General features: G+C 56.5%; 12 protein-coding genes across 12 annotated transcripts; 6 read left to right on the top strand and 6 right to left on the bottom strand.

Annotated features, from left to right (window-relative positions):
- Positions 1-285: 285 nt before the first annotated feature.
- Positions 286-1,728, top strand: B0H18DRAFT_873478 (uncharacterized protein; the record flags this gene model as incomplete). The annotated part of the gene is made up of 4 exons (XM_048040294.1): positions 286-761; positions 815-874; positions 926-1,142; positions 1,201-1,728. 4 exons carry the CDS (start codon positions 286-288, stop codon positions 1,726-1,728), a joined length of 1,281 nt encoding a protein of 426 aa, XP_047895693.1.
- Positions 1,729-2,029: 301 nt separating this feature from the next.
- B0H18DRAFT_1117071 (acyl-CoA N-acyltransferase) lies at positions 2,030-2,608 on the bottom strand (the record flags this gene model as incomplete). The annotated part of the gene is made up of 2 exons (XM_048033523.1): positions 2,030-2,410; positions 2,468-2,608. 2 exons carry the CDS (start codon positions 2,606-2,608, stop codon positions 2,030-2,032), a joined length of 522 nt encoding a protein of 173 aa, XP_047895692.1.
- A 1,028-nt stretch (positions 2,609-3,636) lies between these two features.
- B0H18DRAFT_994753 (uncharacterized protein) lies at positions 3,637-4,650 on the bottom strand (the record flags this gene model as incomplete). The annotated part of the gene is made up of 3 exons (XM_048045276.1): positions 4,490-4,650; positions 4,133-4,436; positions 3,637-4,071 (listed from the first exon to the last, which is right to left on the bottom strand). Coding segments are annotated over exons 1-3 (492 nt in total), but the record flags the coding sequence as incomplete, so codon positions are not given.
- Positions 4,442-6,250, bottom strand: B0H18DRAFT_158812 (uncharacterized protein). Its single transcript, XM_048036908.1, has 3 exons — positions 6,230-6,250; positions 4,782-6,161; positions 4,442-4,726 (listed from the first exon to the last, which is right to left on the bottom strand). The coding sequence occupies exons 2-3, from the start codon at positions 5,960-5,962 to the stop codon at positions 4,513-4,515; spliced, it is 1,395 nt and encodes a 464-aa protein (XP_047895690.1). The 5' UTR covers positions 5,963-6,161; positions 6,230-6,250; the 3' UTR covers positions 4,442-4,512.
- Positions 6,251-6,422: 172 nt separating this feature from the next.
- Positions 6,423-6,867, bottom strand: B0H18DRAFT_158783 (uncharacterized protein). Its single transcript, XM_048036907.1, has one exon. The coding sequence runs from the start codon at positions 6,752-6,754 to the stop codon at positions 6,497-6,499; it is 258 nt and encodes an 85-aa protein (XP_047895689.1). The 5' UTR covers positions 6,755-6,867; the 3' UTR covers positions 6,423-6,496.
- Positions 6,868-7,614, bottom strand: B0H18DRAFT_158782 (uncharacterized protein). Its single transcript, XM_048036906.1, has 2 exons — positions 7,296-7,614; positions 6,868-7,240 (listed from the first exon to the last, which is right to left on the bottom strand). The coding sequence occupies exons 1-2, from the start codon at positions 7,600-7,602 to the stop codon at positions 6,981-6,983; spliced, it is 567 nt and encodes a 188-aa protein (XP_047895688.1). The 5' UTR covers positions 7,603-7,614; the 3' UTR covers positions 6,868-6,980.
- A 98-nt stretch (positions 7,615-7,712) lies between these two features.
- Positions 7,713-9,317, top strand: B0H18DRAFT_994746 (uncharacterized protein). Its single transcript, XM_048045275.1, has 2 exons — positions 7,713-8,674; positions 8,732-9,317. The coding sequence occupies exons 1-2, from the start codon at positions 7,744-7,746 to the stop codon at positions 8,962-8,964; spliced, it is 1,164 nt and encodes a 387-aa protein (XP_047895687.1). The 5' UTR covers positions 7,713-7,743; the 3' UTR covers positions 8,965-9,317.
- Positions 9,318-10,423, bottom strand: B0H18DRAFT_994743 (uncharacterized protein). The gene is made up of 5 exons (XM_048045274.1): positions 10,262-10,423; positions 9,831-10,208; positions 9,733-9,772; positions 9,543-9,678; positions 9,318-9,481 (listed from the first exon to the last, which is right to left on the bottom strand). The coding sequence occupies exons 1-5, from the start codon at positions 10,386-10,388 to the stop codon at positions 9,431-9,433; spliced, it is 732 nt and encodes a 243-aa protein (XP_047895686.1). The 5' UTR covers positions 10,389-10,423; the 3' UTR covers positions 9,318-9,430.
- Positions 10,424-10,551: 128 nt separating this feature from the next.
- Positions 10,552-14,320, top strand: B0H18DRAFT_994738 (ZIP zinc transporter-domain-containing protein). Its single transcript, XM_048045273.1, has 11 exons — positions 10,552-10,725; positions 10,819-10,951; positions 12,007-12,134; positions 12,193-12,311; positions 12,369-12,656; positions 12,802-12,966; positions 13,167-13,299; positions 13,372-13,430; positions 13,495-13,537; positions 13,985-14,032; positions 14,089-14,320. Exons 1-11 carry the CDS (start codon positions 10,606-10,608, stop codon positions 14,266-14,268), a joined length of 1,416 nt encoding a protein of 471 aa, XP_047895685.1. The 5' UTR covers positions 10,552-10,605; the 3' UTR covers positions 14,269-14,320.
- A 598-nt stretch (positions 14,321-14,918) lies between these two features.
- Positions 14,919-15,512, top strand: B0H18DRAFT_873500 (NUDIX hydrolase domain-like protein; the record flags this gene model as incomplete). Its single annotated transcript, XM_048040296.1, has 3 exons — positions 14,919-15,033; positions 15,124-15,195; positions 15,289-15,512. The coding sequence occupies 3 exons, from the start codon at positions 14,919-14,921 to the stop codon at positions 15,510-15,512; spliced, it is 411 nt and encodes a 136-aa protein (XP_047895684.1).
- Positions 15,513-20,205: 4,693 nt separating this feature from the next.
- On the top strand, positions 20,206-20,948 carry B0H18DRAFT_1103176 (uncharacterized protein; the record flags this gene model as incomplete). Its single annotated transcript, XM_048032572.1, has 2 exons — positions 20,206-20,282; positions 20,332-20,948. The coding sequence occupies 2 exons, from the start codon at positions 20,206-20,208 to the stop codon at positions 20,825-20,827; spliced, it is 573 nt and encodes a 190-aa protein (XP_047895683.1). The 3' UTR covers positions 20,828-20,948.
- Positions 20,949-21,688: 740 nt separating this feature from the next.
- On the top strand, positions 21,689-22,781 carry B0H18DRAFT_1117063 (uncharacterized protein; the record flags this gene model as incomplete). Its single annotated transcript, XM_048033522.1, has 2 exons — positions 21,689-22,402; positions 22,464-22,781. 2 exons carry the CDS (start codon positions 21,689-21,691, stop codon positions 22,779-22,781), a joined length of 1,032 nt encoding a protein of 343 aa, XP_047895682.1.
- Positions 22,782-23,334: the final 553 nt, after the last annotated feature.

The raw sequence follows: 23,334 nt of genomic DNA, 5'->3' as shown, positions 1-23,334 counted from the left end.
GCGTTGGGTGCGGATGATCTCCTCGTCGCGCTCCTCGATGGCCAGCAGCAGCGGCGCCGCGCACCATGTCAACGATTTCCAAGAAGCCACCCATCGCAGGTGCGTGGCAGCACCTTGACAGCAACGACGAGGCTGACGTCAAGCGCCTCAACGCACTCCACAGCTGTGGTCGGGTTATAGGCGACCTCGGGCCCCACACGCCCCAATCCTTTCTCTTTCCCGTCCGTTCCTGTCCCTCTTTACGACCCGTAACGACCACTCGACGCTATACCCCACAGTATCGCCATGGTCGACCGACCGGGCTCGCAGACGTCCACCACACCTACTGCCGTCGACGACCGCGGGCGCGGCCATCCACCCGACCACCAAGACTTACAGAATGGCTCCGAGAAGCAGACAATCACTACGAAGGAGCGGCCCACTGTCGCAGTAACACAAACAAACTCAAACGACACCATCCTCTTCTACGACGAGCCACCTTCACTCAACTATACCATCAAGACCGGCAGCCGCGAGCGTGCCATAATCATCTGGTTCACTCTTCTCTTCGTCGAGTCCGGCATTCTTCCCCTCATTCTCTTTTACTCGTTGGCCTGGGGTGCGCATCTGAGCACCACAAAGAACCTTGCGATCATCACGAGCTTGATTGGCACCGTCTCCGGGTTCAAGTTCGCCCAGCGCATGTGGTTCTTATGGTTTATCCGGGATCATGTCAGTCGGAGACCTATTGGTGTTGGACGCTGGGGCGTCGACTTCTTCCAGTGCGTAGCGATCACATCTTCGTACTACCAGCCCTACTAACCTCGACGTGCAGATACATTCTTAGCCTCGCCATGGCAGCGTTCTTCATCCCACTCATCATTGGTTCCTCAGTGTACGTTCCCACCTTTTTGCTCAATGTCGTTGTTCTGACCTTCCCGTGCAGAAATCCAGGGAGTCCGCGAATTACTGCTATGGCTCTGCCATGCGTCATGCTCGTCCTGACGTTACCCCTCCTCATCACCGGTATCTTCCCCTACCGGGTTCGCGTACCCTGGAGAGTCTCTTCCTTCCCACCGCGCCAGCCTCTCCCTCCCCTCGGCTACTGCTACGTCGAGGACATCGTCGCAGTCGACGGAGGTGGCTGCACGCAGTTTCGTCAGGTGAGTCGTCACGTATACTCTCTAACTGCTCCCACTGATAGTAACCAACCCTTTTCAGGCCTGGCGTACGCGTTACGAAGAATCACAGGTCATCCGGCACATGGTCCGCCAGCTCTCCGTCCTCTGGGGAGTCTCGGGCCTGATCGTCGCCGGCGGCGTGCTCGCAGCGTGCTGGACCGCGAGCGTCGACACGGCCTACGGGATCGGCTACGGGATCCCGTGGCTCTGGGCACTCCTCATGACTGCGGTGACCGTTGTTCGGGTGCACAACGAGCTCGCCCGCGAGCGCCGCGAGTGGGTCGCGAATATGGAGGATGTGCACCGCGCGCGGAGATTACGCATCCGCGAGGGGAAGTACGACCCGCCCGCACTGCCGACGACCGTGGACGAGGGCGTGCGGCGGAACCTGGACGCGAGGCGGTCGGTCGATTGGCGGGAGGCGGAGCGGGACGGGCATCGGAGGACGGCGAGCGATGGGAGCCGGTGGGTGCGGAGCCACAGCAGCCGTGCGAGGCGAGGTGTGGTGAGCTCGCCGACGAGGGAGACGAGCGGGGAGAGGACTGGGGAGGGTGTGGCGGCGCCGTAACCGTGTCGACGATTGGACAGCTGGCTCGACCACAGTGCAACGAAAGGGAGACGGAGGCGACTAGCCCTGGACTAGCCTGTCGCCTTTGGGTCGCCTGTGGACATGGACGTGTAAACACATCGCGTCTCGTTAGGCGTTTTGAGGCGCGTCGCCCGAGGCAGGCTGCTCGACTGCCTCCTCGTCCAGTCCGCCTAGCTATGCACCGTCATCTACCCTCACGGGCAAATCACTTGATGACCGTATACGTAGAGTTACATTCAGTACATACCACACTTGCCGTGAACACACACGAATGACGCGGTCACGTGGGTTGCACCGGACGCCACCGCATTGTGAAGACCTCTTCTATCTGTCTCTCAGCACCCTCACCAAATTCCATCTCCTCCTCGCCCACCACCACAAATCCCCATCTTCTATAGCACTGCACAGCACGCGTGTTTCTGACGAACACCCTGACGCAAACCGCATTGCCCATCCATCGTTCTTGTACAGCCTGCACCAACATGCTCCCGTATCCTCGCCCAGACATGCCCGCCCTCACGAACAGCATGTCTAGCTCCGACTCCCTGTCTTCTTTCTCCGTATCGTTGCATGTTTTTACGGCAGCATATCCTAGAATTTCACCGGAGACTGCATCTTCGAGGCAGAGGGTCTGCACAGCTGGAGGCGGGAAGAGCCGTTCCTACAGGTGCGTCTCAACGCTGCGCAGGTTGTACTCCGGACGATCCGAGAATGTGACGTCGGGAAGGGACGTGTCCATGGATGCAAGGAGAAGCCGCGCGAGGGCGGGAACGTCGTCGGGGGTCGCAGTGCGGATGGTAGGTCGTGCGACTGAGGACTGCGCTGCGGTGCTAGCCTCCGGCTCGGTGTCGATGATCATAGTCGCGTCAATGGGACCGGCTCGCGTGCAACGTCCACTAAGATCTGTGTGGGTGAAGATGGATAAGTTAACGCACGGTCGTCTCCGTATAACCAAACGAGTTGACCCCATTCGTTGCTGACCTTCGTGGCTCCGAGGCGCCTCCGCTAACTTGGAGTATGAATGTGATGACAGTCGACATTGACCACCGCACCGCATTATATTGTTCCGTGAGGCGTCTCAGCAGCTCATGCAGCTGAGTAACTGCAAGCCCTGATAACGAGCACAGCAGGCTTCCGCTGCGCCGCGGGTGCAAACCACATCGTGGTACGACATGTGGTAAATTTGTCTCCATTTTGACTCAAGTCAAATGCTGACCTCGTATTCATTCAGGCTGCTGCGATTATCGTCACGCGCGACGGTTGCCCTCGGGAACGAGTAGTTCCACACAATCCAGCTGCGGCTCAATAGGAGGCCGCTCGATGGTCACGAGGAGTCGGGGCGAATGCCGCTGTGGGTTCAAACGTTCAAGTTCTGTCTGAGTCACTGACTAACTCGTGCCAAAAGTTCGAGACGGACGGACCCTTGATACATTAACGGATGATATGCGTAATGCGGACCACAACCGGAGCATGCATGCATGGGACACAAGCTTGTCGGCACTAGACGAGAGCCTGAGCCTAATCGAAAGGTACGTTTTCATATAGGCACCTAGCACAGTCTCAGCGCTCAGCACTCAGTTCGGAAGAAGCACCACAGGGCAGCCATTATGAGAGATATCGACAAAGGCCATGCCTACGGTACACATTACACGGATGTGCAGGCATTGCCCGGTGCCGACCTCTGTACGACGTGGGATATTGGTGGGACGGCCTAGCACTCACAATGGGCCACGTCGAACTGCATTTCACCCTAGTTTCGCTCATGAACAGTTACTCGGGGAGACAGGGACAGTGACGAATCGTTGAGCCACCCTTCCTATTATTTGCTGCTACTCACTGTTGAACCACCACTGACACTTGCCACGCACGCCCACATAATGACTCTATCCCCCACTGCCCGCGCACCTCTGTAGTATCTAGCTTACCTCACGGACGCTTGATGGACCTGTGTAGGAACATCTGTCTGCTCGCCCACTCACTATGCGTGCCTCCGACTCTATATCGCTACACACCAAAAGACCATCTACGTACTTCTACCACGACCTTGCTAGGGACACAGGCCTCGGCGGTATATACTCACTCATACGGTCTCCCTGCTGTAATGCATACTGGATTCTGCCTATTCACGCTCCGCCCGAGCGGTGGTGGTGGCTCACGCGAGCTTCGCGACGTCGGTGTTAACGAACTGCGCGACGTCGAAGCCGGCTCCCGGGGCTGTTGATGAATAATCGTACAGGAACAAGGCATCCGACTCGGAGCACTGTTCTCGTTCTGAGCACCTCCCCGCACATTCCGTTAGACTCCTTCGTACGGCACAACTACCTATGCAAAGCGTAAGACATGGTACGGTGAGCGTTTTTGACACGGTCACTGTTTGACTCACTACGACTTGGATCAGGCGGCCTCGCACAGTGGTCAGTCCTCAGACACAGCAGGATCCTTCGAACCACGGTCTCTGGTTTGCGTGCAACAATTAGAAACTGCAGATGAGACATTCGAACACCGATATGAACACAATGAACGTACTCGAGCAATCTACGTTCTTCCCCAGGCTTGATGACGTCGTTGAGAATAGTCGAGTAGATTCTCTGCGATCGCAACATCTGCAGCGGATGGTCTCCTCTCTTGCATGCATCCTTGTGCTCCCGCCAATGTGCTTTCTGGCATGGCGCGCCGCAGTAATATATCTACGCTACCAGATGAGCTAAGGTAGAACCAGACATCCACAAAAACTGCGAACCTTCTGACACCCGTGACAGCGCTTCATCTTGAGCCCCGGACGCTCTGTCGTTGTACACCTGGACGCTTCACATCTCTTCCAGAGGGCAGGAAAAAGGGATCCAGCTTGGCGGCCCGTTCGATCGTGGGTACACTCCGAGTGTCTTGGCCGGATGCGATGTACTTGTCGACACAACTATTCCAACCGGTGCTGATAAACTTGCCCAAATCCTTTGGATACCATTCCGATCCCTCGGGCCTGAAGATGTCTGACCTGTCAGACAGATACAAAACATTCGGCATGGAACACTGACATAGGCAGATATTCAAGCTGAGTCGCCACATACCGGAAAGCCGGGTCAGCTTTCACTTCGCTTTCGGTATCGTTATGCTCGATGGCCATGAGCACGAGCTCGGACGACTTCTTCTTTCCCGTGTCCGGCCATTTCGCGGACATCAGCGTGTTCACAGTGGAAAAGGGTATGTAGGTAGCCGTATGTCCGTCGGCTTCCATCATGCGCTGGGTGACTTTCATACGCCCCCGCTCCTCGTCCCATCTCTCCACCAGCTCGATATTTCTGAGCTTGCAGCAGTTTGCATATGTCTTCGCCGACCTGCAGATGCATGCGAACGTAGGAGGATATGGGTGATCGCCCGTTTCATGACATTCGGAGAGTGACTTCCCCGAGAAGCATGGGCATTTACGCGGTGGTCGCGCTGGTAGTTCCGTTCTCGATGCCAGACGCGCCATTAGCTCTGTGCAAGCTGATGCTCTCGAGGGATCGGCAACCCAAGTGTCAAGCTGGGAAGGCGGGCCTTCGAGGAAGGCCCTATCAAGTCCAGCAGCGGCCCCATGGAGCGCCAGCAACTCGAGTAGTTCTAAGTCTAGAGCTGCCCGAGCCATGACAAACGGCGAGAGCACCGGGCTCTCGTAAGGGACGAGATTGACATCGGCGTGCTGCTCGACTAGGATCTGCGCCACGTGTCGCAACCGAGAAATAGTGGATACGGTGAGGCTTTCGTCCTCGGTGCCATTGTGGCGCAGCTGTCGCGTGGCCAGGTCTAGCGAAAACCCAAGCAACTCGTTCATGGCGCAGAACAGCGGTGTCCGCCCCTTGACGTCCGAGTGGTTGACGTCGGCACCTAGACGGATGCATTCGTATACGAATGGCACGTCATAGAGCCGCACGGCGAGTTGGAGGTGTGTGCTCCCGCACCCATTTGGCATGATCTGCGGGAGGGACCAGTCGTTGTCGTTGTGACCAGCCCATGTTTCGTCGATTGTCGTATACGCATCCCCCAGTGCGAGAACGTAGTGTCGTAGTATCAAGTGACGCATAGGGGACACCCTGGCGGCCCTGCCGTAGACCACGGAAAGCTCGGAGTAGAAATCTGGATCGACTTGGAGTTTGAGATCGTCGAGCAGAGCTTGTGGCAAGCATACAGGCAAGGCCGTTTTGGGCATCATCGAAAGTGGAAGCCAATCGGTATTCATCTCGAGTGATCGCTACAGCGCGGACTGCGGACGACAGAGGTTAGCTGGTACTAGTATGCCGCGATGACGGTTTGATACACAATGCGTACGCGTTGAGTTCCAGCGGCGGGCCAACTTCCTGCGGCTACCGTAAGAGTGGGAATGTCCGTGAGGAGTTCCCTCCTTAGGCCTTAGGCCTGGTGCCAGTGGTCATGAGATCCTGAGAGACGAATCAGTTATAGTAAGTACTGCCTCACGACATCGGCGCAAGCCAATCGATTCTCGGACCTTATGTCAAGCTTCTTGACGGTATGGAAGTTCGTTTCACAGCGGGCCAACACAAGGCCAACATGACCATAGTTCATGATAGGGATCAGATCCAGTCACTTCCGTCTGGCAAATCCTGAATTCATACACGGCGGGGGCTCAGTGAGCCGTCACGGAAAAGTGCATGTGCGGCGCGTCAACCGAAACATCGACGATACCAAGCGACTCCAGTAAGTAGAGGTATGTAACATACCCGCAGGAGCTGGCTGATCATCTCGCGCTTTGCCCTTACTTGCGGACACGGGTGTGCCCAACGAGGGATGTGTAACACGGGATGGCTCCATCGTCCAGGTCGTCATCGCTAAGTATCTGCGGTACACACGACTCGGAGCTCAAGCGCTCACGACATAGTGCCCCCTTCCTGTCGTAAATCAAGGCGAGCGATAGCAGCGTAGATTCCGCTCTCTGTCGCGACTCTGCTCGGCAATCTTCCGCGCCGCACTGGTGCAAGCAAGCGCAAGGTAGACGCAGCAGAAGCAATACCATTGTGTGAGGCTCCAATTCAGCTGCAGGGTTCTGATCCAGAGAGCTTCCGCGGCTCCTGGACGATGACCCTGGGCCCAAAGGAGGTCGAAATTCTCGATCATAATCACTGACGATCAATGTAATGAGTTTCCCGCAAATAGTGAGAAGTGCGAATGACACCTTCGAGGGAGGACCAGGTCTGATACGCAGCGTTCGCGAAGGCGACGCGCGATAGCATGCGCACAGATCAAGACTCGTCTCCAAAGGAGAGTAGTTTCTTCTCTGCTTTCTTCGGCTTCTTTTTTGTGCTCTTCGATGATTTGTTTGTTGGTGGCTCGCTATCTCGCCCGTCGCCTACAGCTTTCCGTTTGGAAGGCTTTGTCTTCGAACCAATCAACCCGTAGTTTTGAGCCTGCTTTTCTGCGCTCTCCTTCTTCAACCTGTCAGGCGAGGCGGACTCTTCTGCGCTTCTGTCCTCAGGGTCAGGCAGAGGCGGCAAGCCTTTCGCTGTTGTCCATGAACCGGTTAACAAGCGCTTTCCTCACGGAGGCCTAGCTCTCACCCTTTCGCTTCTCGTTCTCTGCCTCCCTCTCTGAGAGATGTTTCCCTTCCTTCAGTACCACTATCTGCGGTTTCTCCTCACCACCGTCTTCGTCAGCACTGCCCGGGTCGTCGTCTGGACGCTCTGGTATGGCAGGACGCTTGGGTATCGGTGGACGCCCAGATCCGTCGTACTCATACTCATCGTCGTCGTCATCGTCTCGTTCTGCCCCGCCAACGCGTGCCTGCAGCCGCTGGAGAAAGATGGGCGTGTGTGCGCTGTAGGCTAGCCTGGATGATAGCTGGTGGCGAGTCGGGTCCTTGGACATGGCGATAGGAAGTCGGAGCACTGCTTAGCCGCCTAACGCACCGTATTGGGCACCCCGCATCACGTGACGGCCGCCCCTCGACCGCCGTCGCGTTTATCACAAGCCGCCAACGACTATGTAAAGGCGGGGCCCCGCACCATCATGTCCCTGCTCTCGTCGTCGGAGACGCTGTCCTTCAACGCCTTTCTCGCCTCGGTCGACCACACTCACATCGCAGAGATCAGCCCCGACCTCGCCGAGCAGATCTCCATCAGCAAGGGGAGGCATGCCCTCGCAAAGGCCACGAAGGATCTCATGTCCCTGGGCAACCGCGCCCACGGCAACAGCAAGACTCGTTCGGGCGCCAGCGGCCGCGCAGCAGGGGCGGGGTTAGGCTCGGGAGCAGCGGCGGGTCCAAGCCATTGGCCGAGCTTCAGCCCAGATTCGAATGGGGGTGACGCGCGGTCTCCCCGCTCGTTCGACCTGTCCAAGTCGATGATGCAGCCAGAGCCCGGCGCATACACAACGCATCCACACAGCCAGTCGCAGCCGTCGATACACTCGCTCACGTCGGGGTCGCCCCCATACACGCTACCGCCCCTTAACGGCGACCTGCCGCCTACCAACGGCTTCGATACCCCTCATCGCAACGCGCTCATCTCATCCCCTTCCGCTCCTTCAACCCTGGGCCACCCAGCGGGCAGTTCGTCGAAGCGCTCCTTACCAGACGATTCCGAGCCCAGCAGCTCCAAACGGGCGAAACCGGCTGCGCCGCGCGAGAAGCAGCGCAGGCAGTCGTCGGCGAGTGCGAGCTCCGCCAGCAAGGCTGCCAAGCCCGCCCTGCTGACTCCTGCCGAGAAACGCGCGAACCACATCCAGAGCGAACAAAAACGCCGGGCGAATATACGGAGAGGATACGAGGCACTATGCGCTGCTGTCCCTGCCTTACGGGAGGCAATTGCGCAGGAGGAGGCCAACGGTGGAGGCGAGGCAGAGTCGAGCGCGAAAGGCCGAAAACGACGGAAGAAGGGCGAAGACAGTGCACTCGATGGACGAGCAGGCCCCAAGAGTGAGAATGTGGTACTGCAGAAAAGTGAGACCTCGTTCACCGCTCTACGCGTACGATGTGCTCACGTCCGTGCTCTCTCAGCCATTGACCACATACACTTACTGCTCAGCGACCGCGAGGCGTTGTTCTCTCGTCTACAAGCCGCGCGCCAAGCCCTCGGCGAGGGGCACCCCGCTTTGGTCCTAAACACCGAACTCCGGGATATCAGCGGTGTGCCGCTTTGGGAGCGCGAGTGGAACGGCGGAACGGGCACTGACGACGGCGCTGATGACGATGACGGTGACGACTTTGGAGGGAGCGAACCCGAAGCCTGAAGAGTAGAGGTGATATACAAAGTCACTATGCGGGGTGGTGGACACTGGAAATCGGAGGAGAGTATGGATAGTTCGTCGTGGCAACCGTGTGTGCTCTGACATGTACAACAGACGTGGACCAGGACTGTTACTGGAAGCCGTGTTACTCTTACCTTAGTGCTAGTCATACTAACGCTGTTGTCGCAACATGCTTAAACACGACTGTAATTTGCTGCGTCGTTCAACAGCACATGCCCTCCGGCTGAACTAGGTTCGACACAAACACCTCACGTGTCGCAGTGTGGAGGGTCTTGGTATGAGACTACCGGCTGAACAAAGCAGCCTACCCCTACAATGCATACATAGCGTACCACATGTATTCTGTGAGTCGATGGAACAGTACCGCAATTGCAAAGGCGATACCTTCGTGACCTTCAACTTGCAGCCCAGTATATGAATGCATCCCCCGGAACATTCGCCCCAGCTCTCAGACGCCGAGGTTATATTCGTCATCCACTGCTTGCAAGAAGTCCAACATCTACGACGGGTGCAGCAACTGATCACAACTTATGCCTTCATGACGGGTGTAGACCACTTACCAGCTTGTGACGCTTGTGGGCCATTTGCTTGCCTGGCTCAGTCTTCAGCCGCTCACGGATGTGGAGGAGTTTGTCATAGAAGTGCTGGACAGCAGAGGCGGATAGTGCAGGATCGTCCGGAGGCGTGTGCAGTGCGCTGTAGTTTCGCTCGTTCTGACGGACTCAGCAAATGATGCAAAGGAATACACACTGATTTGTCGCGGCGCTGTATGCGGCGCAACGCATGATGCCTGCAACCGAATGTTCGAGGTTGGTCAATTTGCAAGACTAGTTTGACACTCTACGCACCAAATGCTCCTATAGCATCCAGCCTATCTGCATCCTGCACGCAGTGTAGCTCGACGCACCCTTGATGCCATTTGCCCCAGTTCCCTTCCGCCCTGAGTCTCTTTTCTGTGGACCAGCTGACGTTGTCCACAATCTTCGTGATGGTTCTTGCTCTACCATCATGTACGAGATCTACGGAGTGCGCTGCGGAAAGCTTCTGAAAGAAAGGCAAGAAGAACGCGTATGGATCCGCCGCTTCAGCTGCAGACACGTATTTCTTGTCGAGGACGTCGTGTAGGAGGGCGGCGAGTTCTACGGTGAGCAGGTCCGGCTGAACGGAAGGGTCCAAGGTAGAGAGAGACCGTGCTATGTTTAAGGCCGTCTTTCTTACACGTTGCACTGATGGGAAATCTGTCAGCCCTGCTAACTGCGAGACACTGCGGTGGACATACCATGGTACGCGTCGTGAGATGAGTCGTACCGGGCCATCGTTTCAGTCATCAGAGATTCTGCTGCCTCAATAACAGCCTGCTCTTTCTGAGTGGGATAAATCGAGCAGCAGGCCCAGGCGAGAGGCATAGAACGAGTAACGATCAACAAGGAATATATTGTGGTCTGGGAAAGACAACAAGCGCTTAGCGCCTGGCAAGCCACCGGCGCGCGACGCGTCAACGCGTCTGTTCCACGTGACGGGCGCCGGAGAACACGATCGCGACCGCGTCTACTCTCGGCGCTTCGTCTCCGCTCGTTTCGGCCACCCCGACGTACAGCACCGTCTTCACTCCTTGAACTCGCCATGCAGTCCATTCTCCTACGGTGTCGGCGCCGTCTCGTGCTTCTCACTATCCTCGCCAGTTTGACCGCAGGAGTATCCAGCATAGTCGCGGACACGACGAAAACGCCGCTGACCGTTCTCGTGAGTCCGCTTTCGCTCGCTCAACCACGTATCCAGTTTCGCGCACGTGTGTCTGCACTGGAGGTCTGGCTAACGAGAGTTCATCGATCACAGTCGACAGAGATAGAGCAATGTGCTCCAGTTGTCCAGCTCGGTGAACTCAAGCAAGAGCTCGAGGCCGCGCAGTCGCCCATCATGCGACAGGTCTTTGCATGGCTGTTTCCTTTCGGACCGGGATGGAACTCGGGTGAGTACCTTCTTCTGATTCTGTGGTTTGTTGGGTTGGCCACGAAGTACGAAACGGCGTGGAGGCCGGTTTTATTATGTCCCATGTCCAGACCTCTGAGTGCTGGGGTGCCCTCGCACGATTATGGGGCCTCTTCCCTGGTACACCGGTCATAAGGCATGAGAAGGTAGAACTGCGTAGTGCATCGGCATGCGTACAACCCTTCTGGACGCACTTGCAGTGACCGTGCTCGTCGGGAAGTCATGTCCAGCTGCGGCTGAACAAGGCTCCTGGCTATTATTCAGTCGGTGCAGTTTGTGCGGCTATCACAGTGATCCATTGACAGACTCAGCGGCCAGGCCTCTGTGCGCTGCAGGTGGTCGTACTGCGTCTGGAAGCGGTCCAATACATCCGTTCCAGCGCTTAATTTGATTCCTCCGCGTCTTTGGTATTGCCTCGCTCCACGCAGCCTGAGGGGGAGTCTTACCTGGCGGCAATGCTAGCATGACAGACAGCTCCCCGGTATTCCAAGAGGCTGTAGAGTTCGATTATAACGTGTCTTGATGTGCTCAAAATATGGCGACGTGCCTTTATATGGGACTCCCTTTCCCTAGGGACTTGTCTGCCTCTCGTAGAACGAAGCGGAGTGAGAGAGAAAGCAAGAAGACCGTTGATTTGCCCATTGACACAGTGTCGACGCACGAGGGGTTGCTTCGAGGATCGGTGCCTCCTCGGAGCGTCGAAGCAGAGTTAACGGGCCTTTCTCGCCCTGAACTCGCAAATCGATCACCCTCGAGTTTACGGGCATTTGATCTAGCGTGGATGTTGAAACAGGACCAGCTAGCAGGCTCTAGTGGCCGGTGTAAGTCTGGGCGCTCGCCGACTGGTTTTCTGTCGGACATTGACTTCGGTTCCCATACCGTTCCGGGGTCCTGATGCGGTCCTCGTACGCGACGAACGTGTCTACGCATCTTCCTGTACGATTCCGGAAGACAGTGGGCCTGACTCGAATTTTACAGTTCTGGGGACTTTCTACATTAGCTCGTGAGTGTTGCATCCTCGTGCTCTCCTGCCAGCGCGCTCACAACTGCCGGCGCGGCGCCTCCGCCTCTCGTTCACAATTGACAGCGTACCTAATTTTATTCTCGCGTTCATCCCGGCGCAAATCAACACCAACACGCTCAACACGATGACGGCCTTCGCAGTGGGCGCTCTCTTCCTTCCTGGTCGACTGCATCCTCTAATCGGTGACATGCGTGTAGACCGGGGGCCTCCTCTCAGACGTGTTTCTGCACCTCGTGCCGCACTCATTCATGGGCGAGCACCAGGGCGGCGGTGTGCACTTCGTCATGGTCGAGGAGAAACGCAACATCCTAATCGGGTATAGTTTCCTCAGTCTCTTGCAGAAGTCCAAACACCTGAAATGTGGCGTACACAGGCTAGGCATATTTGTCGGCTTCGCGTCCTTCTTCCTCATGGAAAAGACCCTGCGCGTCCTTGGCAGCGAAGACGGCCATGCCGGGCACTCGCACAGTCATTCGCACGGCGAGACGGCCGAAGATGAGGGTAAGGCGTCTGGCGCTGCGAAGAACAGCGCTGCGAACGAGCTGCGCGCACGCAGTTCGAAGAAGGGCGACGCTGCGCCGTCGGAGCCGGAAAAGGCAGGGAAGCAGCCGTCCAAGCTTTCCGCGTATCTGAATCTGTTTGGGGACTTCGTGCACAACATGTGAGCCGTATCAGAGCCTCGAAGCACGTTCGACGTGCGCTGACAACCTCACACAGTACGGACGGGCTTGCGTGCGTCCTTCTTACGTGACACCCTCTGCGGCGTTTGCGGGTCAAACTGATGGAGCTACCGGTGCGATCAACAGGATGGCGGCGTCGTTCTATTCCTCGCCTCTGATCGGCGCGACGACGACGCTCGCTTGCTTCGCGCACGAGATCCCGCACGAGATCGCCGACTACTCGATCCTCGTCAGGAGCGGATTCACGAAGAAGCAGGCGATGCAGTCCCAGTTCTTGACTGCCGTCGGGGCGTTTGTGCGTGCTCTCTCCTCGTTCTACTCCCAGATGAAGCACGCTTTTCTGTGTGCGCTTCCGCCGTGACGGCATCCCTGAATGATTGCTGACTCGGACTCGCGGCTCGGATCCGCCTCTCTCACGCGCAGGTCGGGTGCGTACCAGTGACCCACTGTATAGATTTCCGTGACCGCATTGAACGCTAACTCGGTGCTAGGACGTTTATGGGGATCGGAATCCACAACCTCTCAGCATCGGACGCGGTCGAGAGCGGGGCGTCTGACCTCGCCGCGGCGGTGCGGCAGGCAGCCGCTGGGATCCTGGGCACGACGGTGCAGCTGGCCGATCTGGTGCGTCTGGACCTTCCTATCAATTGAGTGGGTGTGTGGGCGGCGGCGTGTTACTTACTGGACGTCCTCCAGGTGATACCGTTTGTCGCTGGCGGGTTTATGTACATTGGCGCTGTGGCGGTCCTGCCAACGTACGTGGATTTGGATGGCTCGGGAATCGTAGCAGGCGTGACTGACTTTTGGTATGGCTTGCAGACTACTAGAGGAGAGTTCAAGCGGCAAGCAGGCGCTTCGCGAGGTAAGGGCCTAGGCTGACCCTGCGCGGCCGGATAGACATCAAGGGGATTCACTCCAAGTGGCACAACCCCTTGATTACTAGGAATGCAAGGACGCTGGCTTGTATGACAGCTACAGTAGTGGACGGGTGATACCACTCGAGTCAATGCCTGCGATGCAGTGGTAGATGAGCTGGCGTTCGCTCCTGTGCTGTCGCAGTGAACCCTATAGGCAGCCATATGTGCTCCTACGGGCGTATCGCTTTCAGCGGTTTCCAATTCGACAGGCCCATCCCCGATGTACACAGATTTGGCCCCCCTTCGGGAACACCAAGATCGAGACATCGCAGGCCTGACGATTTGGAAACAGCTGTCACGAGCGACAGCGCTCACTACGTGGACTTTGTCTGTGCTGTGTCTGGTCGTGCAGGGAACGAGTGCATTGAACATTCGCTGACTGGGATCTTCAGTTTGCAGCAATGGCGTTCGGCGTGGCGTGCATGTTCATGGTCGCGTACGTGGTCTACGTTCGCACTGGTGGAAGCCAATGGCGTCACTGATACTTCTCGGACAGATGGAACGAGTAGAAGGCGCGTGCGAGCTTCGATCTTCGAAACGCTGCTCCGAGCATCCGCCTGTGCAGCCGTTGGTAGACGTAGACGGAGGGTACCCCGGGTTGTGGGCGAGCAGAGGTCGCCGTAGTGTATGTTGGACGGGTGGTATTTATACGGAGATCTTCGCGCGTCTGAGATGAGTAGTATATTGCTATCGAGATTGCGAAGCACGGTGGATCTTCGCTGCTGTGAACCTAAGATGCGAGAACACGGTGTGCTATCTGTCTGTGAACACAGTGCCTTCGAGCGTGCGGCCACACCGGATGCTCGCACGGACAGGGCTGGGGAGGGGGTGGGTTGATGGAGGGTTGATGGGCGGGAGCGCGGCGAGTCGCTGGCCGGCGAACGTGCGCGCACTCATTGGGCGGGGCGGCCGCTCGGCCGCGCTTGACGCCCGCCTGGTGAGCCACCACGATACTCGTCGGCCAGACGCCTCTGCCCTCGCCCTCATAAGCTACCTCCCGCCCTCTCCTGCTAATTCCAAACCGCCACCACGGTCGTGTGCCGCCTCGCCCTCCCCCGTCGTCGCCCCCAGCCCTCGCCCGACGACCATCCGTGAGCCGCACCCCTCCAGACACCCCACATCCCTGACTGCCTCCCTCTTCCTCCCAGCAGGTCTCGCGTCGGCGCACACATTGTCATATCTTACTGCACTCGCTCTAGTCGCCTCCCCAGCCAGCCAGCCAGGCCGTGACGCTGCCACCGGCTCGGATATTGTCCGCCGGCACCTCGTTCAAGCCTCACACGAAGATTTCTGCCACCGCCACCTCAGTCTCCGCTCGCCGCCGCCATGAGCAATAAAGGACGGTCTACTCCCCGCGTCGTTTGCTGTGCAATCCCGATCGCGAGGAACGCCAACAGAGTCCTGGTGATCACAAGTCGGAAACGGCCAAATAACTGGGTTTGTGAGTCCCTCCTCCCCTTTCTCGTCGATCGGCGAGGTGTCATCCAGCTTGCTGACTCTGCTCCTCGCGCCATGCTCTTGGGTGACAAAGTGCCGAAAGGAGGATGGGAGCCATCAGATGGGCAGTTGGAAGCAGCAGCCTCGCGGGAAGCCTTGGAAGAAGGTCTCATCCGTTCCTCTACCCTCCCCGCCCCTGCCTAACCTCCTCCTCCCCTCTGCGCCGCGTCACCATGCCTTGCGTGTGCATCTTTTGCAGCGGGCGTGCGTGGCAAAATCACCCGATTCGTGACGACAATCCCCACCGCGTCCTCGACATACCACTTCTACGAGCTCGACGTCGCCGACCTCGACGCGGAATGGCTCGAGAGCAAGGAGCGCCGCCGCGAGTGGGTCGACTACGCCGAGGCTCTCCGCAGACTCGCGTGGAAGCCCGAGCTTGCCCAGGGCCTCTCCCTCTCGTCTCTCGCGCCGAAGCGGTGACTGCCCGCCCTCCGTGGCACCGCGCCGCGCCCGCCGCGTTGCCCCCTGCACGCGCGGCGTGGCATGCGGCGGCCATCCTGTGTCCAAAACTGCGCTCTGGCGCCCACCTAATACGTCAACGCCCGCCCCGAGGGACGTTCGCCGCCTGCAGTCCGCCAGTTTGTAACAGACACTCGCACTATCGCTTTCGCCGTCGCACCGCATGCTCATCGTACCGTACCCCGTCTCCGCATCTTCCATCATCACAGTCCAGTTCACATAGAGCGCCGCACCACACCTGACTTAGTTTGGCCTTCGTACCACCCTCCTATTCATCACCACCCCCCACTGCTGCATATCTTAGCCACACTTTACTACTGTACTTTTGTAAATGCGTGTCCGGTATCGAGATACCTTGATCGCACGCAATGCCGGCTCGCGGTAGCCGTCGTCATCGTTGGTGTCAATGTCGTTCTTCGTGGTTGGCACATCCTGTACATTATAGCCCTCCGCGCCGGCAATGCCGACGCTTTATTCGTGCTTTATTTGTGCTTTCTGGCTGGTTACGCAGCGTAGATCCATCTCGGCGTTGGCTCACTATTTGCTGCGGTGTGGTGCCTGGCTGGCAAGTGCAAAGCCACGCGCGCAGAAGGCTGACGACGGCCTGACGTGCTATGTTCGGCGGCCGTTGTGGGTCCGGGATGCCGTGTTGTGTTGCGGTGCGTACGGAGGCTCCTGTGTTTGTGAGCTAATCAAGCTTAGCCCCATCTCTAGGTTGAAGGCATTTCCGGGCTGTCGTCGAATTGTTTCTCCTACGGTGTTATCGCACAAGGTATCAAAGATAGCACCCAGGAAGAGACCGGCATACACAATGTCCACAGTATATGATACACGCGGCTCTGCAGCCTCGCTTGACAGTGGATCCGAAGTCTCTTCCAGTAATTTGAAGTCTTTAGCTCAACTTCAGCTACCAATATCCGCGCTGACGTGAGTATTGCTTCTCAAAGGGATCATCGTTGAGCGGCTGAGCTGCTAGCATTTCGGCAGAACTCAATCTCGCTGCCCGCGGTGGGAATTCGGTGTGGCTGTGGTCTCCTGTGGTTCGCGGAAACTGCTTCTGTCAGGTTTTTTTCTGCCTCCTCCGAGGTGACATCGGACTGTCATTAATGCTGCATTCCTCGTGTTGTTGGAGGGATGCGCGATGTCAGGAGGTGGGCGCACTGTCGAACGTATTCCGCACGAATCCTCATGCTGAAGATTTTTGTTAGGACGCCGTCCGGCAACAAGGCAGTATGCGGGATTAGTTGACGTTTCGCAGCAGGTCTGGCTTCCGTGGATATTAAAGACGTCCGAACCTCGGACATACCCTGAGGCCGTTGGATTCCACTAGCTTGTTCTCGGCAACCTTCGAGTCAATGCGCTCTGTACGAACAACTCATACGACCGGATTTCGAAGGCCCGTCGTCAGTTGTCTCAGCTGGTATATTAGCTCTGAGCATGTCTCACAGTCGACCTCTTTACCGTAAGTGACACGCTTGATTCAAGAGAAGTGGACAGCACGCTGACATGAACGCCGCACCTTCCAGTCGACACTCTGCCGCCGCTCGCAGAGTAGATGTCAGCGCTGCATGCACAACCACTGGCACCGAATGGCCCGGGATGCGCTCGGCACAACCCAAGTGTTTCAGTGTCCCATGGAAGCGTCCGCGGGAATATGCCTCTGGGCGTCGTGTTTAGGTTCTGTCGCGCATGCGAGGTGCTCCCGCGATGCCAGGTACGACTCAAAGGGTGCCTCGCTACAGGCGGTCCATGAATAGCATGGGCTCCCGTGGTATCCGGCTGTAGGTGCATCTTCCACATTTTTTTTTCAAAATTACGAGTTTGGGGCATAGCTGATGTGTTCTTGCCCGCGCTACCTTGCTGATACTACACTGTATTCACGACGGTGGGTGCGCAGGAACGGTGAGGAAGAGACAGTTGCTCGGAGATAAGTAGGTATTGGTAGGATCTCGTCAACAGCCCAGTCATACGACTGCTCGTGTGCCGATCAGACAGAATTTGAGGTATGTAAGGTTCGATCGCCGGGGCCGATAACGAAGTACTGTGGCCTGAACTCTATTACAGACTCGTGTCAATACTAGCTGAGTGGGCACACAATCTGGGAGGACAAATATGCGAAGTTGGAACCACATTCAGCCGCTGATGTCGTCTCGGACGCCGAACCATGGTACATAAGTTAATGTTTTCCCTCACGCCCACAAGGGCATCATGAGTTACATTCTGCGCGGTCGCGATCTCCACTGAGGATGTTGTTGGTACAGGCGGATCTTATTTTATTGTGACCGCAGTGAGGATATTTGGACAGCATAAAATGCATGCAAAGTGCATCCTAAAGTACCAAATCCCAGCCCGCTCACGCATGTTGGTTGCACTTTCTGGGCTACTTATTAGTGTGACAGTGTTGCAGATATGACAGGATTTGTCGTGTTTTCTTTACGCCCTGTTTCAGCTAAGTCCATATCGTTGGGCCCCGCGCCTCTCAAACACATAGGCGGAGTCCAGCGGGTTCGATATGGGATCACGCTGGACGCAGCGGACTTCGACGGCTAGGCTGAGCCAGGCCGCCGCGACTGTGGCTACGGTGGCCCAGATTGAGCGGCACAGTGCCCGAATCGCTGAACACCAACTTCCGGCGACCTCCGCTCCTATACGCGCTTTCGGGGCGGGGCCCAACGATATGGACCTAGCTGTTAGGCACAGCCGCTTCTTGCTACCTGAGTAGCGGGAACTCATAACATCAATGCTCACTATCCCTCGTTGGCTTGATGCTATGTGTGCTACCGTGACTTACATGACTTTGATACACATAACGTCGATGTGATGTCATTGTATTGACTTGGAGTTGCCGCATCATTACGAACGCTAGTAGATGTCACTGGGCTGGGCGTAGATGGTCACAGCTTAGTCAGAGCATGCATGGACTATCATGCTGAATACCGTGAAGAAATTCGTCTGGCCAAGTTGTTGAACGTTCTCAGGCGATCCGCATGCTCTGCCAGTCGGCCTCGGCATCATGCAAATCTCGGTCTAGTTCACCCTCCACACTGCTTCATCATAGCAAGTACCGCTTGTTACTGTAACATGTATATAAGACCAAAATCAGACCTTCGTGTGCCCGGTTTTGAAGTCGTCTAGAGTCGCGTTCTGCATAGTGCACGTGACCGCATAGTTCAACTCGTTCCTCGGCTAAAATCGCTAAATGATCGCCGCCGCCTTGATGCCCACCGTACCATGTCCACGCTCGAGAATGTGCGGAGGCGTGATACATGTGGTGAGATATCCGGAGGCAGGTACTCAGTACTCAGTGTGTAGCTTCCATGTGGTGTGTGTGAGTCCGTCTCAAGCCGTCTCAGTCGCTACCAATACTTACTTACTACTTCAATTTGAACCTTTAGAGTCTCCACAATGTACCGCGGTGTCTACTTTTGGCAGGGCTGTTACCATGGGGAGGACCGTACCACAGCTATGTCCAGAGACTTACGCGCCGTTCGGGCAATCCTTCGATCACACTATGCGCCCACGGCCATCAGTCGGATATCCTCTGTGTTCACAAGTACCCTCGCCAGCCTGGCTGTAAGGCGGCCAAAGTCATGTCGCCGAAGGGCGTATCGCCCGCGATGGCTGTGCTAGTCAATCATTGACTTGGCTCTGAGCTACGCTCACAGGCGGTGTGTTGCATGCCTTTTCTCTGCGTCCAAGTTTCGCTGACTCTCGAAACCCTCGGCAGAGAATCTAGATAGATTTATGGCTGCTACGCCACACGCCAAGTGCAAGCAGGATAGCCTCAGGAAGAATGACCCAGAAATATCAACTAGGAGACTGCCTGGCCTGCTGACGTGACGAGTTAAATTATTGCTGCGCAGCTTCGACCGGCTTCAAGTTGTGCTTTGAACTCCAGGTGAATTATCAGTTCATCTCGCGCGGCTTGACATCACACTTACTTGCTAAAGCATCCGGCCAGCCGGATGTCTCACCGGGAGATCGTCCAGTTGCACTAGCCTGGGCCCTGGGCGCTGTGTCAAGCGTCTTGATGGTACAATATCCGACTCTGGCACCACTAGGGCGTGTCCCCCCGTTGTTGGCACAGCAATCTCGAGGCTTCTCACTGCACGACTGTAAGTCGTTCTATCACCGAGTAGACAAGTCAAGAGCGGCCAAGTGGTCCCGTGGCGTGCTATACACATTCATGGACTGAGCAGAGGCTGGACCGAGGACATGATCTCGACAACATGCCAGAACACAACTGCATTGTATATCTCATAATCGCAATCACAGCGGCAGCTGATACTCGTGTTCAGACAACATCAGGATGCAGCGCTGTGGTCAGAATCGCGCCCGTAGAAGACCGGTGGAGTCAGATGAACCGATGCAGAGATCGGCGCAGAATGCATACGGTCTCACCGCGGCGTATCATCTGGTCGTAGGAGTACATGCCTCGCATGTATATAAGGAGAGCTCTCATCGCTGGTTGTCTTCAGCTCCTCTTCCTCTTCGAGCTCAACTCAAGTGCAGACTCTGGCAGGTAAGTGACCATTATATTGTGATGCTACTACGCAGTTGTTAATGATTCTCGCTGCTACCAGTCGCGCTTTTTGTGTTCACGCCCAACACTCATTCCCTGTACGCCACCTGACGACTTCAAACATCAGCCAACATGCGTTATTCCATCGTTGCGACGGCGGCACTCGTTGCAGGTGCTATCGTCCCGGCTATTGCTCTTCCCATTGATTTGTACGTCCGTGCCCGTAACATCCCATTGACAATCCTGACCCATCCTCAGGAATACTCGTGGATTCTATGACGGGTCGCTTGATGCCCGTGCCGTTCAGGCTCGCTCTCCTGCGCGGAACCGCACCCCTTCGCCCCCGCCGCCTCCCCCTCCGCCGCCAAACACCCCGGAACCGGAGGAGAAGAACCATAGGAAACACAAGCGCGATCTATACGACGTCATTGAATACTTGCAGGCTCGCTCTCCTGCGCGGCATCGTACCCCTTCGCCTCCTCCGCCGCCTCCTCCTCCGCCAAACACCCCAGAGCCGGTGGTGACGAATTTGAATCATAGGAAGCACAAGCGCGATCTCTATGACATCGTTGACTACTTGCAGGCTCGCTCTCCTGCGAGAAATCGCACCCCTTCACCTCCGCCGCCTCCTCCGCCGCCGCCAAACACTCCAGAGCCGGTGGAGAAGAGCTTGAATCATAGGAAGCACAAGCGCGCCGATTTGGAAACCTTCGCGGATCTGTTGGCTAGGATGAAAATCGATGACCTGGATTGATGCGTAGTTGCTGATTATGCTCTCCGTGAATCAATCACGTCCCCATGTACTCAGTACTCAGAGCAAGTTGTCGTCATGTATGTGCTTTCAGTGTTCGCTAACCGGCCTGGGGGTGTGCCACTACTACCTGTGTACTTGTGTGTAGTACGACGTACCTCGGGCCGTATTCAGTTTGATGATGAGATGGGATGTACATTTAATGATCTTCGGATGTACCTAGCAACCCGACCTTGCTCGTCGGACCCAGTCGCCGAAGGGTGTGCAGATGTTCCCTTTTGCGTGGTGTTTGCGAGAAACATAATCTCGATCCATAGACGCCCGAATACAACGTGTTTTACATACGGTGACGGTCGCCAGCGAACCTCCGAATCGCTGTGACCTCCTACCACCCACTGGTGGCACGTAATGCTTTCACACTGACTCTACAGCATTTACAGCAGAAATCCGTTGTCCGAGGAGGTACGTCACGAGAGCGATTCCTAGGCGACTAGCGTACTACTGACATTGACGTGGCAGTGCTGGCGCATCTACCACCGTCCAGATTTGCCCAGGCCGCGAACCAAGATGAGGTTCATGGACTTATATTATGATATCATCAACACATTGCTACAATACACAGAGCGGCGAGACATGTTGCGTCTAGCGCATACTTGCCACGCTGTCCATAACATCGCGCTACGATATTTCGTCAGAGAGGTGACTATCACCAGTCGATGGAGCCCCGAGTCGATTCGCCGCTTTTGCGAGTACATGCTCAACGAACCCTCTCGTCCCGGGCTCTTGGCATCCCTTTGTATCAAATCCTGGCCATTTGATGGGGAACGGTCGCTGTCCTGTGCCGACTACACGGAAGGGCCTTCCATGCTCGCCCAAGTCATCAGAAGGTCCCACCAATTGCGAACTCTGTCCTTCGGATCGATAGGCTACCTGTTGGAGGACATTCCCGACCTAGCTGAAGCAATCGCGGCTTCCGCTGCGCTCGAGACGATACACCTCTTGGCTGCAAACGGGGCGACACTTACGGTTCTGTCCCGAGCGGTGAGCCGCCCTAAGGTGTTGACCTGTCGCTTCGATGACTCTCAGAGCTTTCCTCGAGAGGAGCTGACCGCGACACTTAACAAGTTCTCCGAGTCGCTTGTTTCCCTTTCGATAGGGTACCACACGGACCCTCTCTTAGCAGCGACGGGACCGAGTTGGCCGAAATTGCAAGAACTCGCGATATCGCATGGGATCATCTCGCACGTTGGCGTTATATTTCGCGCTTTCCCCGGCATCCACACACTTCGGGTAGGCCCCAAACTGGCAATTTTTAATCGTCAAACCGTCACTACCCCTCCAAAGTTGGATTTCCTCTCGACGGACATACCGCTGCCCCTTCAAGGTCATGTACGGCGCTTGACCCTACGTAGTCCCGAAATGGGGTACATGGCTGAGAACACGATCCACGCATACCGACCCGTCATCTTAGGATCTGTCTCGATACCATTATATTGGAACTCGGAGAACGAGACAGTGAAATTTCTGCAACTGACTTTCTGCGATGGGCGAGATGCAATGCAGATCGAGGATGACATCGTAAGCCATTGCGTATATGTTTCTTCTTGCCTCCTCACGCCTCTTATTTTGCTGCTATCAGGAGCGCTGCGTGGACGATCAAACCACGAAATACCTCGTGGCCATAACCATCACTCTCCCGGCAACCTTTAAAGACGATGGGTTCACCGAATGGGCGCATCGGCGCGCATTCAAATTAGCGAATCGCTCGCCTCATCTTGAACACATCGGGCTCAATCGCGCACCCGCCGCCGACACTGCGTACGTTCCGCCGAGCTGGCACGAACCTCGCTTTATGTGGTATCGGGTCATTCCGCGCTTCTCCGCTCGTTCCGTGATTCTGTTGTCCGAAGAGGAGGGTACCGCTGTGCACGAGGCGCTGCTGAACTTGGGCAAATGATCGACGTCGCGAGGGTGGCCACCCGTAGTCAGTACGTGGGTCAAGTGTGGTCTCTGCTTTCTATTGACATGACAATGTCAGGCCCAGCTACGTCGACGCTTAACCAAAATGAGATAGAGAGCAGAGCCCCTGTGTGGCGATTGCGCCGCGCTTTGGCCACACACTTTATCTCTTTCGGCGCCGCGCTTTGTGTGTTGTTGCTATGGCCTTGCGGTGGCCACCCTTAGCGCCACCCGACGCTTTGGCACCAGAGTTCACAAGCTCGTGAAACCCCTGTCCTTACTGGTATTTAAGGCCCTACTGCAGGGCCGACAAACTCATTCCACTCTCTCACTTCGCCATCGCATCCACTCCTCATGCGAAACTTGAAACTTCTCGTAGCCCAGTGGGGCCCGCTCTCGAGCCATCTCCAAGCATCGCGCTTCCTGATTCAATCGTCATCCCACGCCGGATTGCTGTTCGGCGGACTCTCATGGCCATGTATGTTCTCACCTCGCCGCTTGTCGCGTCCCGCTGACCTCCTCTGCAGGTGTCCCCGGCCAAGGGTTCGTCA

This window comes from Fomitopsis serialis, assembly GCF_022376445.1.
Source record: "Fomitopsis serialis strain Sig1Antser10 chromosome Unknown B0H18scaffold_18, whole genome shotgun sequence".
Classification (NCBI taxonomy): domain Eukaryota; kingdom Fungi; phylum Basidiomycota; class Agaricomycetes; order Polyporales; family Fomitopsidaceae; genus Fomitopsis; species Fomitopsis serialis.
This window is presented reverse-complemented; position numbering and strand designations above follow the sequence as displayed.